This window comes from Gobio gobio (genome assembly GCF_949357685.1).
Source record: "Gobio gobio genome assembly, chromosome: 22".
Taxonomy (NCBI): Eukaryota; Metazoa; Chordata; class Actinopteri; order Cypriniformes; family Gobionidae; genus Gobio; species Gobio gobio.
Window position 1 is genome coordinate 46,802,248 of NC_137118.1, and position 12,500 is coordinate 46,814,747.

Genomic DNA, 12,500 nt, shown 5'->3' on the forward strand with positions numbered 1-12,500 from the left:
TGTCTGCAGTGAAAATTGTCCACCTTCAAATCTCTGTGATCTTCTGTTCTCTAGATTTAGCTTCACGTTATTGGTTAATATTGGAATGATTATTGTTGATCCACATGGACTTGATTTCATCAGCATAAAATAAGTTTTCAGAAGTGGAGAAATTTGAATGAACGATCATGTAAACGTTAAAATAACTTGCACTGATGAATTGTTCACTGTGAGGCCGAGAGTCATTTATCACGTGTGTGTTTCTGGTAAGCGTGTGGCGGTTCCCATCATCACACATGAAGTGTCACATGTGAAAGGAATCAAACACGCATCTCTGATCTCTCTCTGCAGCTCTGGAGATGAAAGCAGCACAGATGATTTGAGTTATTATCTCTTCATCGTGTCACACGCTGCAAACTAAATGCGTCTGGCTTTTGACACGGCGACTGCGGGCAGCGGGAGATTTACGGCCGCTCCGTCTTTGATATCGCACCGGGGCGACCCGCACACAGGGAAACAATTCAAACCCCTCCATTAATGCACGCCATCCATCCATCCATCAGCGCGGGTCGTGTTTGTTGACCGTCAGCTCTTCATGAAGTGTTTCGGGAGACGTTCTCAGCAAGCGTTTTAAAGGCTGCCGGTAAGAGTGCGTGTGAATCACTCAAAGTGTTGAAGACGGGCTCAGCGCTCCATTAAATCAGAGCACAGATGCATTATGGGCGCTGTGTTTCAAGCGGAGGATGGCAGGGCTGCTCTGTGGGGATTCAGAGAGAAGACTGGAGCCTTGAGTCCTAGAACACTTCTGATTCTGATTCTGATTCCTCAATGACTCTTTTAGTTTCCAGACGGGTTTCCCAACTCTCCGTGTTCAGTGATGACACACTCTAACATATGCTGGGCTAAAAATAACCCAAGTTGGGTTGAAAATGGACTAACCCAGCAATTGAGCAAACATTTAACCCAACCGCTGGGTTAAAACAACCCAATTTATTGGTTGGTTCATTTTCAACCCAACTTGGGTTATTTTTAACCCAGCATTTTTTAGAGTGCATCATGATAGATGTTTTCTGTTCATTTCTATATATATAGATGTTTACTATTATCTTTGTGTTATTTATCACTGTCCAGTCTTTCACTCACACTGTAAACTCACATAAAACATGATTCATTTGAATCTTAATTTTTTTTTTTATATATATATATTTCTAATAAATATTGAATCATTTTCACTACATTTCTATGAACCAATATAACAGTAGCATACATATAAATAAGCAACAATACTTACCTACTTACATTTTATTAAAAAAAAAATATGAAAAATATTTTGTTTAAAAAAAAAAATATGAAAAATATTTTATTAAAAAAAAAAATTAATGTATGAAAAAGTATCATGCATATCAAAATTTCTGAGCAATAATACAATTGAATCAGAGTTGTGAATTGATTAATGGAACTGAATTAAATCTCAAGATGTTCATTTAAAAAGTAGAATACTGTAAAAATGAAACAATATTTATGTATTTACATTTTTTACAAAAACAACTTAATATATGAAAAAAGCTGAAAGACTTTTATGAGCATTTTTGAGCGCTGGTGCAAATGAATCATTGAATCAGTCTAAAATTGATTCATTGAAATGGACAGTTTGAACTGAATCAAACTTCAAAATGTTCAATGCAAGTAAAAATTACAGTAAAAATACAGATTTTAGATTACAGTAAAAATTTTAATTTAATCATTTTAATTTTCATAAACCAAGATAACAGTACATAAAATAAACAATGTTTACATTTTATATATATTTACTTATATACTTATACATATATAATTGTTTATTTTATGTACTGTTATGTTGGTTTATAAAAATTGTAATTATTAAATATTTATTTTAAAAAAAAATTTTTACTGTAATATACTTCTTGCATTAAACATTTTGAAGTTTGATTCAGTTCAAATTGCCCATTTATGATGATGGATTTGAATCATTGAATCAGAGTCTTGAACTGATTCATTTGAAAGGACCGTTTGAACTGAATTAAATCTCAAGATGTTCATTATAAAAGTAGAATACTGTAAAAATGAAACAATATTTATGTATTTACATTTTTTACAAAAACAACTTAATATATGAAAAAAACTGAAAGACTTTTATGAACATTTTTGAGCGATGGTGCAAATGAATCATTGAAACAGTCTAAAATTGATTAATTGAAATGGACAGTTTGAACTGAATCAAACTTCAAAATGTTCATGCATTAAACATTTTGAAGTTTGATTCAGTTCAAATTGCCCATTTATGACGATAGATTTGAATCATTGAATCAGAGTCTTGAACTGATTCATTTGAATGGACCGTTTGAACTGAATCAAACTCAAGCTTTGGTTTAAATCAGACGCTGTATTAAAGCATCGCTGGAGAGATGCCAGTCCTCTCCTATATTTAACGAGCACATAAAAAGCAGAGTACAGTAATTATGATGATTTATTTTTTATCACAATCAAAATCATAATGCTTGTCTCATGACTGTATTGTTCAGCCCTACTGTATTCCTGAATATGAAGTGGTTCATGTTTCACAACCCAAACGGAAAACTTTATAGATTTGACACACGCAGGAAGTGCAGAAACAACAGAAGCTCCCGATGGCTTTTCCATCTCTCTCTCTCTCTCTCTCTCTCTCTCTCTCTCTCTCTCTCTCTCTCTCTCTCTCTCTCTCTCTCTCTCTCTCTCTCTCTCTCTCTCTCTCTCTCTCTCTCTCTCTCTCTCTCTCTCTCTCTCTCTCTCTCTCTCTCTCTCTCTCTCTCTCTCTCTCTCTCTCTCTCTCTCTCTCTCTCTCTCTCTCTCTCTCTCTCTCTCTCTCTCTCTCTCTCTCTCTCTCTCTCTCTCTCTCTCTCTTTCTCTTTCTCTCTGGTTTCTGGTTTCACGGTTGAGTCCAGGTATGTGTTTGTGTGACGCGAGAGACTCACTCCTTCATCCATCATCCGCTCCTCTGAACACACACACACACACACACACACACACACACACACACACACACACACACACACACTCACACACACACTGAAGCTGCTGTTGTGACAGCGGTCTGTCCATCTGTCAGTGGATTAAAGGACAGACACATCTGCGCTGGTTCTAGCCATTACTGCTGTACTGTTGCTCTTACTGTAATGCAAGCGCTTCATCAGAACATCTAGTTTTGATTTATGAGTTGTTATGAGTTATGAATGACAGCAGTGCTGAATCCTTCACAGACTCGGATGAATCCTTCACAGAATATATATATATATATATATATATGGGCTGTCAAAAGATTAATCGCGATTAATCGCATCCAAAATAAAAGTTTGTGTTTACATAATATGTGTGTGTGTACTCTGTTAATTATTATTTATATATAAATACACACACATTCATGTATATATTTAAGAAATATTTGCATGTATATACTGTATATACATTTATATAATCATTAATATATATAAATATAAATGTTTTATATATAAAAATAATATTTTTTTCTTAAACATATACATGCTTGTGTGTGTATTTATATATAAATAATAATTAACAGAGTACACACACATATATTATGTAAACACAAACTTTTATTTTGGATGTGATTAATCGCGATTAATCTTTTGACTTTTGACACACACACACACACACACACACACACACATATAAACACACAAACATATATATATATAAATATACACACACACACACACACACACACACACACACATATACATTAAAAAAATATGTAAAATATTGTGCATTAGCTTATGTATTCATAAATCATATTTTGTAAAAACAGTTGATATAAAATAAGTATTAACAAATACATAAGCTAAATTACATTGACAATTTATATATATATGTATACAAATTTTGTTGAATGTAATTTAGCTTATGCATTACATTACCAAATACTTTAATTTTGTGATCCAATTAAAAAACGTAAATACTGCAATCTGCTTTTTATTTTTGTAAATAAATGTTTTTTTTCCCATTAATCATATTTTGTGAGTTAATTAATTGTGACACATGCATTAGCTAAATTACATGCACAAAAATAGTTTACATATTTGCAAACAGCGACTGACTGATAACTCATAACCCGGCTCATAAACACTCGTGTTCATTGTTTGGTGAATCTGCGTTTACTAATCACGTCTACTATCTGAGAGGCTCATCTTGTGAATATGAATTGAACGGTTGTAAATAGTTCATCTTTTTTTGTGAATGCAACTTATAAATATGATATTTGAGCTGCATATGATAACAGATAAACATGTTTATCCCTCCAGCTGTGAGGACGATATGAAACACATTTGCAATTAGAATTTGATTAGATCATGAAAACTGGACCATGATGATGAAAGTTGTTGTATTATGATGTGCAATTAGTCCGGTTCTGGGAGTGTAAGCATCTGGCACAGCTTGCCCCGCAGCTCTGGGTCCGAGTGGAGGCCATCTTGATCCACTTTCAGAGCAGCTCAGGGCAATTAAACCCCAGAGGACACTGGATCTGCTGGAGAGAACAGAGGTGGTGAATTACTTCAGGAGAGATGGGCCGCCATTAGCCGGAGTGAAGGAAGTGCTGGAGGAAGCGAGCGGATCAAATCTAATTTCTCCAGCTCTGGGAAGCCTAATGTGATTGCTGGGAGATGATGGGATGAGTCAGGACATCTTGCATCACACACGGACTGGGGAAGCTGGAGATGCAGGGTGAGAAAATCTAATTGTTTGGGGTTTTAATGTGTTCATTGTGTTTTTGAGAAATGCATCATGTCTGGAGGGACAGAAGCCCATCGTGAGGTCAGGACATGGAAGACTTTCAGTGTTTGATGAGCTCCGAGAAAATCTTCAGCAGATCTGACAGATTCCATCTTCTTTATGTCATGATGTTCCTTTAAAGAGGTTTAACGCTTATATTCCGGGTCAGTTTGACCTGCAACACATTTCTGAGTTGGATGTTTTTCTTGAAATGACTTTTCTTGATCATGTATGGTCATGGAAAGGCCTTCATAGTGTTGTGGGATATGCGTATGAAATCTGTATTATGATTGTGATGTCAGGGGTGTTGAATTAATGGTTAAAGCGGGTGCACAGACTCAAACATTTCAAAAAATATATTTATTTAGTATTTAAATGCATGTTTCTCAACTTCCCTCTGAGGGTATTTACATTTACATACATGCATTTGGCAATGTTTTTATTTAAAGAAATTAATAAAAACATGTTTATTAATTCATGCATGGGATTTTTGCTGGGAATTAAATTCATGATTTTGTCGTTACACTCAAAAAAATAATAAAAAATGTTATAATAATGAAAATAAAATGTAAAATAAATACACACACACACACACACACACACACACACACACACACACACACACACACACACACACACACACACACACACACACACACACACACACACACACACACACACACACACACACACACACACACACACACACACACACACACACACACACACACACACACACACACACACACACACTATATATATATATATATATACATACACAAATAAAAAAAGATATTGTGCATTAGCTTATGTATTCATAAATCATATTTTGTAAAAAAAAATGCATATAAAATTAAGTAATTTACAAATGCATAGGCTAAATTACATTGACAAATTTTTTCTATATATATAATTTGTTTTGTTGAATGTAATTTAGCTTATTACCAAATACTTTAATTTTGATATAAAATAAAAACATTAAAAACAACATTGTAAATACTTAAATTTGCTTTTTATTTTTGTAAATAAATGTTTTTTTTTATGAGTCATATTTTATAAGTAAATTAATTGTGACATAAAATAAAAAATAACACGTGCATTAACTAAATTTGTCGTGGCACTCTAAAAAAATATTTAAAAAATTATAATAACGACAATAAAATGTAAAATAAAATATACAAAAATAAAATATAAATGAAATGTAAAAAAAATAATAAAATGTAAAATAAATATAAAAAATTATAAAATAAATGTAAAATAAAATAATACTGTTTATAAAATTCACATTTTGTGAAAAAATAAAATAAAAAAATGTAATGTGTGTATTGCAGGGTTATTATCATAAACTAAAACTATTAAAAACATTTCTGTTCATTGAAACAAAGCTAAAAAAAAATTGGCAATAAACAGATTATTTTTTTAAGTTGAAGCACTAAACTTAACTGGAAATAAACTAAAATTGAAATAAAAGTAAATTTAACTTAAACAGCAATATTTAAAAAAACTAACAAAACAATGAAAGCACAAATAGCGAAATGATTAAAAATGAATATGAAAATGGTGAATTGCATTGAATCCAGTCCAAAAATGTGTTGATTTGGTTTAGTTGCGGCTCATTTAGTACGAGAGCGCGCGTGATTTCTTCCTTTCAGATGCGATCGGACTGAAACAGACCAGATCAGTGTCCAGAGACGAGGACATATTGATCTTGATATTGATCCATTTACAGCAGATCTCGCTCCGTCCGGCCAGCGTACACACACACACACACACACATCCTTCCCTCCGAGATCAGAGCTGAAGCCCTCAAAACCATTATGACTAATTATTTAGACTGGAGAGGATTTGCATGTTTGCTTTGGGTTTAGCTTTGCTTTGCTATGACCTAACGGCGCTCACTGCAGCTTAAAATGGCTCATTTCACCAGTCGAATCATCTTTCAAACAAGTAGAATAAACGTGTACTGTAGCTTTAAGAGCTCTTAACTTCTCCAGTCCATATATGGAAGTCAAAACCATGAGCTCATTAACATATCACCGACTCTTTTACATATCAATGCATGTTCATGTAAATGTGGGCGGTGCTTATGTTAATGAGCCAGTGCTTGTGTCATTAATCATTCCCAAGTGAACAGCGGGCAAAGGTTGTCCAATCATATCAGAGGGCATTTGCATATCTTAAAGCTAGTCTTAAAGGTACAGTAGCAAGAGTTTAGTTTAGTCATGGTGAACAACATGATAAACTACATTTTTGATGCATGAAATCTTATTTTATAAGTGTACTTTAGGGAGAAACTAAATAAACTGCTGCAGACGTGTAGAGTATGGAGCATAGGACGAGGGAACATTATAATATTTGGGTAATATTTTATGCTCTTGACTCGCACGGCTGCTCTGTTTTATATCAGACGTTCCTCAGCGAGTGCAATCAAAGGGTCGTTCAGGGTTCCATGTTTGACTTATTGCATGTTTATTATATCCACTTGAGATGTGAGAATCGTTGGACCACATGATCAGACCGATTCACAAACAGATGATTCATATGAACAGGTTGTTTTAATGAATCTGTTATGGACCAGGAATAGCTGCCGCCTCATTAGAGTTGGTCTGTGTGATTGAGGCGGTGAAGACGTAATGTTGTGCTGCTTTACATCCAGTCGGATCTCCGGTTTTCCTCTGGTTTTCTGCTCTTGAGTTTAATTAGCATTCCTGAGTTATTAAGCAACGAGCGTGCCACTACAAGACCTGCCGTAAACCGCTCATCTGCGGTCGGGAGAGGAGGTTTCATTGATCATTGAGTGAGGGAACAGGTACTGTCCCAGACCAGAGCAGACCAGAGCAGACCAGACCAGAGCAGACCAGAGCCAGATCAGATCAGACCAAACCAAACCAAACCAGACCAGACCAGAGCAGACCAGACCAGACCAGAGCCAGACCAGAGCAAACCAAACCAAACCAAACCAAACCAGACCAGACCAGATCAGACCAGAGCACAGCTTCTCTGTGTGTTTGAGCGTCTGATGGAGTAACACACAACCTGAAGGAATGCCAAGAATCCCTGTGTTAAAGTTCACACTATATCTCCATCTGCGACTGCATGGCGGGAAATGGAAGACAGCTGTGTATGTGCGTGTGTGTGTGTGTGTGTGTGTGTGTGTATGTGCGAGTGTGTGCGAGTGTGTGCGTGTGAGTGAGGGAACGTGTGTGAGTGAATGTGTGTGAGGTGAACGTGTGTGTGTGTGAGAGAGAGTGTGTGTGTGCGAGTGTGTGTGAGCGAGTGAGTGTACGAGTGAGCGAGTGAGTGTGCGAGCAAGTTAGTGTGTGAGTCAGTGAGTGAGTGTGTGTGTGTGTGTGAGTGAGTGTGCGAGCAAGTTAGTGTGCGAGTCAGTGAGTGAGTGTGTGTGTGTGTGTGTGTGTGTGTGAGTGTGCGAGCAAGTTAGTGTGCGAGTCAGTGAGTGAGTGTGTGTCTGTGTGTGTGAGTGAGCAAGTGAGTGAATGTGCGAGCGAGTGAGTGAGTGTGCGAGCCAGTGAGTGAGTGTGCTAGGCAGTGAGTGAGTGTGTGTGTGTGTGTGTGTGTGTGTGTGAGTGAGTGTGCGAGCAAGTTAGTGTGCGAGCCAGTGTGTGTGTGTGTGTGTGTGTGTGTGTGTGTGTGAGAGTGAGTGAGCAAGTGAGTGAGTGAGTGAGCAAGTGAGTGAGTGAGTGTGCGAGCGAGTGAGTGTGCGAGCGAGTGAGTGAGTGTGCGAGCGAGTGAGTGAGTGTGCGAGCGAGTGAGTGAGTGTGCGAGTGATTGAGTGTGCGAGCGAGTGAGTGAGTGTGCGAGCGAGTGAGTGAGTGTGCGAGCCAGTGAGTGAGTGTGCGAGCGAGTGAGTGAGTGTGCGAGCGAGTGAGTGAGTGTGCGAGCCAGTGAGTGAGTGTGCGAGCCAGTGAGTGAGTGTGCGAGCCAGTGAGTGAGTGTGCGAGCCAGTGAGTGAGTGTGCGAGCCAGTGAGTGAGTGTGTGTGTGTGTGTGTGTGTGTGTGTGTGTGTGTGTGAGTGAGTGTGCGAGCAAGTTAGTGTGCGAGCCAGTGTGTGTGTGTGTGTGTGTGTGTGTGTGTGTGAGAGTGAGTGAGCAAGTGAGTGAGTGAGTGTGCGAGCGAGTGAGTGTGCGAGTGAGTGAGTGTGCGAGCGAGTGTGCAAGCGAGTGTGCGAGCAAGTTAGTGTGCAAGCCAGTGAGTGAGTGTGTGTGTGTGTGTGTGTGTGTGTGTGTGTGTGAGTGAGCAAGTGAGTGAGTGTGCGAGCGAGTGTGTGTGTGTGCGAGCCAGTGAGTGAGTGTGTATGTGTGTGTTTGAGTGAGCAAGTGAGTGAGTGTGCGAGCGAGTGTGCGAGCGAGTGTGCGAGCGAGCGAGTGAGTGTGTGTGTGTGAGCAAGTTAGTGTGCGAGCCAGTGAGAGAGTGTGTGTGAGTGTGTGAGCAAGTGAGTGAGTGTGCGAGTATGTGTGCGGTTGAGTAACGAGTATCACGATTTCTGTTTTATTTTGATTCATCATATAGCCGTTGTCTATAATCATGTCCTCTTGACCGATGGAGCTTCCTCAGAGAGTCTGTGTTTCTGTCCTGATGTAAGGACAGGTGTCTCTCCAGATGTTTGCTCTTCTGTCCTGATGTAAGGACAGGTGTCTCTCCAGATGTTTGCTCTTCTGTCCTGATGTAAGGACAGGTGTCTCTCCAGATGTTTGCTCTTCTGTCCTGATGTAAGGACACCTGTCTCTCCAGATGTTTGCTCTTCTGTCCTGATGTAAGGACAGGTGTCTCTCCAGATGTTTGCTCTTCTGTCCTGATGTAAGGACAGGTGTCTCTCCAGATGTTTGCTCTTCTGTCCTGATGTAAGGACAGGTGTCTCTCCAGATGTTTGCTCTTCTGTCCTGATGTAAGGACACCTGTCTCTCCAGATGTTTGCTCTTCTGTCCTGATGTAAGGACAGGTGTCTCTCCAGATGTTTGCTCTTCTGTCCTGATGTAAGGACACCTGTCTCTCCAGATGTTTGCTCTTCTGTCCTGATGTAAGGACAGGTGTCTCTCCAGATGTTTGCTCTTCTGTCCTGATGTAAGGACAGGTGTCTCTCCAGATGTTTGCTCTTCTGTCCTGATGTAAGGACAGGTGTCTCTCCAGATGTTTGCTCTTCTGTCCTGATGTAAGGACAGGTGTCTCTCCAGATGTTTGCTCTTCTGTCCTGATGTAAGGACACCTGTCTCTCCAGATGTTTGATCTTCTGTCCTGATGTAAGGACAGGTGTCTCTCCAGATGTTTGCTCTTCTGTCCTGATGTAAGGACAGGAGTCTCTCCAGATGTTTGCTCTTCTGTCCTGCTGTAAGGACACCTGTCTCTCCAGATGTTTGCTCTTCTGTCCTGATGTAAGGACAGGAGTCTCTCCAGATGTTTGCTCTTCTGTCCTGATGTAAGGACACCTGTCTCTCCAGATGTTTGCTCTTCTGTCCTGATGTAAGGACACCTGTCTCTCCAGATGTTTACTCTTCTGTCCTGATGTAAGGACACCTGTCTCTCCAGATGTTTGCTCTTCTGTCCTGATGTAAGGACAGGTGTCTCTCCTGATGTTTGCTCTTCTGTCCTGATGTAAGGACACCTGTCTCTCCAGATGTTTGCTCTTCTGTCCTGATGTAAGGACAGGTGTCTCTCCTGATGTTTGCTCTTCTGTCCTGATGTAAGGACACCTGTCTCTCCAGATGTTTGCTCTTCTGTCCTGATGTAAGGACAGGAGTCTCTCCAGATGTTTGCTCTTCTGTCCTGATGTAAGGACACCTGTCTCTCCAGATGTTTGCTCTTCTGTCCTGATGTAAGGACAGGAGTCTCTCCAGATGTTTGCTCTTCTGTCCTGATGTAAGGACACCTGTCTCTCCAGATGTTTACTCTTCTGTCCTGATGTAAGGACACCTGTCTCTCCAGATGTTTGCTCTTCTGTCCTGATGTAAGGACAGGTGTCTCTCCTGATGTTTGCTCTTCTGTCCTGATGTAAGGACACCTGTCTCTCCAGATGTTTGCTCTTCTGTCCTGATGTAAGGACAGGTGTCTCTCCTGATGTTTGCTCTTCTGTCCTGATGTAAGGACACCTGTCTCTCCAGATGTTTGCTCTTCTGTCCTGATGTAAGGACAGGAGTCTCTCCAGATGTTTGCTCTTCTGTCCTGATGTAAGGACACCTGTCTCTCCAGATGTTTGCTCTTCTGTCCTGATGTAAGGACAGGTGTCTCTCCTGATGTTTGCTCTTCTGTCCTGATGTAAGGACACCTGTCTCTCCAGATGTTTGCTCTTCTGTCCTGATGTAAGGACAGGAGTCTCTCCAGATGTTTGCTCTTCTGTCCTGATGTAAGGACACCTGTCTCTCCAGATGTTTGCTCTTCTGTCCTGATGTAAGGACACCTGTCTCTCCAGATGTTTGCTCTTCTGTCCTGATGTAAGGACAGGTGTCTCTCCTGATGTTTGCTCTTCTGTCCTGATGTAAGGACACCTGTCTCTCCAGATGTTTGCTCTTCTGTCCTGATGTAAGGACACCTGTCTCTCCAGATGTTTGCTCTTCTGTCCTGATGTAAGGACAGGTGTCTCTCCAGATGTTTGCTCTTCTGTCCTGATGTAAGGACAAGTGTCTCTCCAGATGTTTGCTCTTCTGTCCTGATGTAAGGACAGGTGTCTCTCCAGATGTTTGCTCTTCTGTCCTGCTGTGTGAAGAGCTTTCACTGAAGCGTTAATGTGAGCTCTTAAAGGGCCGGGTCTGTTTACTGAAGCTGTCTGAGGAAATGCTCTGCCAAAGCTCTCCGTTCCTCTGGCTTCAGCCGGATCGCCTCTTCCACTTTAAACACAGCCTTGAGCCTGAGTGTGTGTGTGTGTGTGTGTGTGTGTGTGTGTGTGTGTGTGTGTGTGTGTGTGTGTGTGTGTGTGTGTGTGTGTGTGTGTGTGTGTGTGTGTGTGTGTGTGTGAGTGTGTATCAGCTGTGGCCATTAGATTGTGTCTCGTGTTGGGGTGTTTTGGGCGTTTCGGAGCTCCTGCTCTGTATGGGTTTGTAACACAAGCCTCTTGACTTCCTCTAAGCAGTTTTGACAGTGACATTCCGACTGTGAGGGAAAGAAAGGTAAAACAGATGAGATTTGATTCTTTCATGCGCAGTTCATTCGTCTTTTCAACCTGTTTTAGATGAGAGATTCAAATGCGTTTCACATGTGCTGGACCCTCAGCGTTCCCTCCAGATGATCAGATGACGTCTGAAGTTTGTCTGGGATCAGGCCCAGCTTTGCTTAATGTAGATTAGATCAGGGCGACAGGACAGCGGGACGAGATGAGCCCATCCGAGAGAAGCTTCCGGCAACACATCCGCCTCAGGAACGGACCAGACACTGGTTTTCTCACTTTATATTTTTGAAGTTTGGACTATTTTCAGTTCAGATGATATTTGTGTTTTATATATTTTGTGAACAGAAGTGGGTATGCGATGTTACTAAAAATCCATAAATTATTATTATTATTATTAACTTAAATATCAGGACACAAACGTGTATAATGACATGGTTATTACAAAAAGAGGGTGAAATATGAGGACGTTCCCCATGTCCTCACTTTTCAAAATGCTTATAAATCACACAGAACAAGTTTTTTTTCACAGAAAGTGAACTGCACAGTCTCCTGTGAGGGTTAGGTTTAGGGGCAGGGGCAGTGTGTGTGTGTGTGTGTGTGTGTGTGTGTGTGTGTGTGTGTG

General features: G+C 40.0%; 2 protein-coding genes across 2 annotated transcripts in view; both read left to right on the plus strand.

The window, feature by feature from the left end:
- The window catches only part of pdlim5b (PDZ and LIM domain 5b), a gene marked incomplete at its 3' end in the record, with an annotated part of 188,826 nt that extends 183,959 nt beyond the window's left edge, over nt 1-4,867 (plus strand). The window contains exons 13-14 of the mRNA XM_079804045.1: nt 4,440-4,641; nt 4,768-4,867. Coding sequence (XP_079660171.1) covers nt 4,440-4,641; nt 4,768-4,867 — 302 coding nt within the window. The remainder of the gene's footprint in view (nt 1-4,439; nt 4,642-4,767) is intronic.
- The window catches only part of bmpr1bb (bone morphogenetic protein receptor, type IBb), a gene marked incomplete at its 3' end in the record, with an annotated part of 163,246 nt that overhangs the window by 12,974 nt on the left and 137,772 nt on the right, over nt 1-12,500 (plus strand). The gene's annotated exons all lie outside the window — the stretch shown is intronic.